A 5000-nucleotide genomic window follows, 5' to 3' on the forward strand; every position below is an offset into this window, starting at 1 on the left:
TTTATTTTCCTCAAAGAAACAGAAAGAAGGCATACAGTTAGTCATGCATTTATGGTCTATTCTTGTCTCTGAATCTAATACTTTGTAAATTTTACAGTGCTCAGCAAGAACACTCAAGAACATATCTGAAATGTTTTACTATGCTCAGAAAGCAGTACTTCATCCTACAGCACCTTTGTATATTCTAGAGGAGAGAGATGTAAGTTTTACCAAATGTATAAAGCATCTCTTGAGTGTATAGTGTGAAAAAAGTATCATTAAAACATAGGTATTAAGGAAAATGGTTTTTAAATACTTTATCTTTTGATTTACTTTTAAATTATTATTTTTGTTTCAGTTGACAGAAAAGTGCAAGAAGGCTTTAATAAGAATTTTTAAGGTAAGTGGAATTTACATATTATATATACATATATATATAGGTAGTAGGTTGGTAAACAGCAGCTGCCCAGGGAGGTACTATCATCCTGCCAAGTGAGTGTAAAATGAAAGCCTGTAATTGTTTTACATGATGGTAGGATTGCTGGTGCCCTTTTTTCCCAGTCTCATAAACATGCAAGATTTCAGGGACATCTTGCTACTTCTACTTACACTTAGGTCACATTACACATACATGTACAGCATATATATACACACCCCTCTGGGTTTTCTGCTATTTTCTTTCTAGTTCTTGTTCTTGTTTATTTCCTCTTATCTATCTCCATGGGGAAGTGGGAAAGAATTCTTCCTCTGTAAGCCACGCATGTTGTAAGAGGCGACTAAAATGCCAGGGGTAAGGGGCTGGTAACCCCTTCTCTTGTATAAATTACTAAATTTAAAAAGAGAAACTTTTGTTTTTCTTTTTGGGCCACCCTGCCTAGGTGGGATACAGCCGGTTTGTTGAAAAAAATATATATATATATATTCTCCATGGGGAAGTGGAACAGAATTCTTCCTCTGTAAGCCATGCATGTCATAAGAGGTGACTAAAATGCCGGGGGCAAAAGGGGCTAGTAACCCCTTCTGTATACATTACTTAAGTTAAAAAGAAAAACTTTCATTTTTCTTTTTGGGCCACCCTGCTTCGGTGGGATAGTCGGTTTGTTGAAAGAAGAAGAATGTACACGCATACACATGCATATTAACCCTTTGACTGTTTTGGTCATATATGTACGTCTTATGAGTCTGTTTCAGGCGTATTCATTCACCAAAATTCTAGCAGCTTCAAATCAAGTGGAAGAAAGCTAGTAGGCCCACAGGTGAGAGAATGGGTCTTTGCGGTCAGTGTGCGCAGTATAAAAAAAATCCTGCAGCACGCAGTGCATAATGAGAAGGAAAAACTTTGTTTATGGTTTAAAATGCCGACTTTGAGGTGTATTTTCGTATAATATTTATGGTTGTATTCTCGTTTTCGTGGTCTCGTTTAATAGAATGAAAGACACATTACAAAAATGGTCCTTTTCGATGAAAAGGACCTCGAAATTGAGCTCAGATTAGCGGAAATGTTCGATTTTTGCTGATGTTCAAGAGTAAAGAAATTACGCCACACGTTCAATACACGTCAACTGGTGAGTAATATTCTTTCACAAGTGCACTGATATTATTTATACTATTTTTATAATAATGCAGTAGCCTGCATAACAGTAAATCTTCTATTTTTTGTGTGAATAAAAATTCAAAATAGAAAGCAAGAGTAATATAAGAAGGGCCTGGAGATGTGATTAATGAAGAGAGAAAATGTTATATTAGTGCCAGGAATGTCTGCATTGTTTATTCTGGATCCTATTTTGAAATTGGCATCTTTTTGAATTTGCGTGAAATTGGCCAAATTGCCAATTTCTGACCACTTTATTGAGTAGTTGAAATCAGTAAATGGACAGTTTCTTGTACTCAATCGACAGAACAAATGGAGTTTTAGAGAAATAGCTGTGAGTTTGGTCAACTGGAACAATGGAATTGGTTGAAAATAGGGCTCAAAGTGGGCGAAATCTCCGATGCGTATATATCACCAAGATCACTAACTTTGCAAGAGGGTAATTCCGGAAGTTTTCCATCAAACTTTGTACTTTTTTGTGTCATTACCATTGGGAAAAGATTCTCTATCATTTCACAAGAAAATTTTTTTTTTCTCGAATATTTTGCGACAGACACGTTTCAGGATTTGGGGTCGCGCAGTCAAAGGGTTAATACTTGTGGCTCGAGTGTTAGAGCAAACACCATACAACCAAGAGGACCTGGCATTGGTTTCTGGGCAGGGTGAGATATATGAGCAAGTCTGTTGTATCTGCCAACTTTGTTCATCTAGCTGTAAATAGGTGCCTGGGTGTTATTTGACTTCACAGATAGTGATCATGAAGATTGAACACCTCATGGTTTGTTCTGCTGCTGTAACTACAAAGGGATGTTTACAAATTAGTAACTGCATATGAATGCTAAGCAGGGTAAATAGTATGTAGAACCTGTGAATCACAAGAGAGCAGATACTTGAAGGGGATCAAAATATTCAGACCAATTAATCCTGAGAGTTTTTCTCATGTGGGTTGTTATTGAGCATTGACTAGTGTTCATTACACTTTAGTTATCCATATAGTGGAACCTCTAATAGGTTCCACTTAACTGTAAACCTTGAGTACCAGTATATTTTTGTGGATGGCAAGACCAGTTGAATTATAGGCAGACATTGGTGATGGTACATGATCATAGTCATTACCAACATGGTTCACAGGTTTGTTTCTGCTACAATCATAGTATGTACAGGATACTGTGCTCACACATCTTTGTTGTAGTAATAGTGAAGAATATATGACACCTTTAATATATGATTTCATTTATGTGGTTAACTGATTGATGACAACTAATTCCTTTGTTAGCCAGGATTACTTATTGCCCTAACCAGAACATAAATGTTTATTTACTGCTATCCTAGACTACTGACAAGCAACAAGAGCTCAAACACAGATCATTCACTATTTCAAGGTCTTGGTGGGATCATAGGCTGCATTACATGTTTGGAATCTTCTCCAGTTTTGTTTTCAGAGAGCAAAAAATTTAAACTGAAATTCAGAATTTTTTCTTTAATTTAATTTTTTGAAAGATAAATTTCAAGCTTTTCAATATTAGGAATCTTCTGTAAATTGGATATTACTGAGCATGAATTATTTCAAATTGGAGAGAGAGATAACCATCCAGTCTTATTGCTATTATAATGTGATTGATGGAGTTTTAGTCAAAACCCTGTTAAAAATGGTTATTGAAGATCTTGTATTTTTATTACTTGCTTCATTTGTTATTAACCATTTGCTGTTACAGGAGCAAACCTGTCATATCTATAATGTTTAATTTGATATATAATTAAAAATTTCTGTTGTACATTATTTGCACATTTTGTAAAGGCACTTTTACTTTAAATACAGTCTTGGTGGAGACAGTGGCAAGCTGCCAACAATTGGTAACAGACATGACTGTACAGCGGTTCACTTGACATTGAGCAAACGTGAGAAAGTGGCCTAAAAAGTCCACGGGAGTGATGTCACCTGTCCAGGTGTCACATGCTTGGGTGTAAGTAAAACTAACCATACCGCGGGCGGGGATAGAACTCGCAATCAGAGAGTCACAAAACTCCGGACCAACGCACTAGCCACTGGGCCAGCTGTCTGCAACAAGATTCGTCCAACTTGGTATATTTATGCACCATAAGAAGGTTAGCATAGGCACCACTGTGACCACAAATGCAAGTTTTTACAGGTGAATCTCCCGCTAGCATGGCCGTGACTAACTCTAACTCAGGTCCCCTCAAAGCCATCATCACGACTCACAAAATCATAATGACACGATTGCAAACAAACCATACCACGGATGGGGATAGAACCCGCAATCAGAGAGTCGTAAAACTCCAGACTGATGTGCTAGCCACTGGGCCAGCTGGCTATGACAAGATTTATCCAACTAGGTATATTTGTACACCATAGGAAGGTTAGCATAGGCACCACTGTGGCCACAAATCCAGGCGTGTTTGTGCTGGTCTGGAATTTTATGACTCTCCACTCGCGGGTTGTATCCCACCCTGTGGTATGGTTCGTTTGCAATCATGTCTATGATTTCATGAATCATGATGACAGCTTTGAGGTGACCTGAACTAGAGCTAGTCATGGCCACGCTGGCTGGAGATTCGTCTGTAAAAACTTGCATCTGTGGTCACAGTGGTGCCTATGCTAACCTTCCTAAGGTGTATAAATATACAGTTGTACCTTGACTTACGAGTTTAATTCGTTGCATGACCGAGCTCGTAATTCGATTTGCTTGTTTATCAAATCAATTTTCCTCGTTGAAATTAATTGAAATGCTATTAATCTGTTCCAGCTCCCAAAAAACCACCCCAATTTTTTTTTTTTTTGCTACGGGTTTTTAAATAAGAAAAATGTATTTTTTTTTTTTTTTTTTTTTTTTTCAACAAGTCGGCCGTCTCCCACCGAGGCAGGGTGACCCAAAAAAGAAAGAAAATTCCCAAAAAGAAAATACTTTCATCATCATTCAACACTTTCACCACACTCGCACATTATCACTGTTTTTGCAGAGGTGCTCAGAATACAACAGTCTAGAAGCATACACATATAAAGATACACAACATATCCCTCCAAACTGCCAATATCCCAAACCCCTCCTTTAAAGTGCAGGCATTGTACTTCCCATTTCCAGGACTCAAGTCCGACTATATGAAAATAACCGGTTTCCCTGAATCCCTTCACTAAATATTACCCTGCTCACACTCCAACAGATCGTCAGGTCCCAAGTACCATTCGTCTCCATTCACTCCTATCTAACACGCTCACGCACGCTTGCTGGAAGTCCAAGCCCCTCACCCACAAAACCTCCTTTACCCCCTCTCTCCAACCCTTTCGAGGACGACCCCTACCCCGCCTTCCTTCCCCTATAGATTTATATGCTTTCCATGTCATTCTACTTTGATCCATTCTCTCTAAATGACCAAACCACCTCAACAACCCCTCTTCTGCCCTCTGACTAAT

General features: G+C 38.2%; 1 protein-coding gene across 1 annotated transcript in view; it reads left to right on the forward strand.

Annotated features, from left to right (window-relative positions):
• Positions 1-97: 97 nt before the first annotated feature.
• Positions 98-5000, forward strand: part of LOC128696809 (mitochondrial Rho GTPase) — a gene marked incomplete at its 5' end in the record, with an annotated part of 29538 nt that continues 24635 nt past the window's right edge. The window contains 2 exon segments of the mRNA XM_070081399.1: positions 98-199; positions 338-379. Coding sequence (XP_069937500.1) covers positions 98-199; positions 338-379 — 144 coding nt within the window.

The sequence above is a fragment of the Cherax quadricarinatus genome, unplaced genomic scaffold, assembly GCF_038502225.1.
Source record: "Cherax quadricarinatus isolate ZL_2023a unplaced genomic scaffold, ASM3850222v1 Contig2589, whole genome shotgun sequence".
NCBI lineage: Eukaryota > Metazoa > Arthropoda > Malacostraca > Decapoda > Parastacidae > Cherax > Cherax quadricarinatus.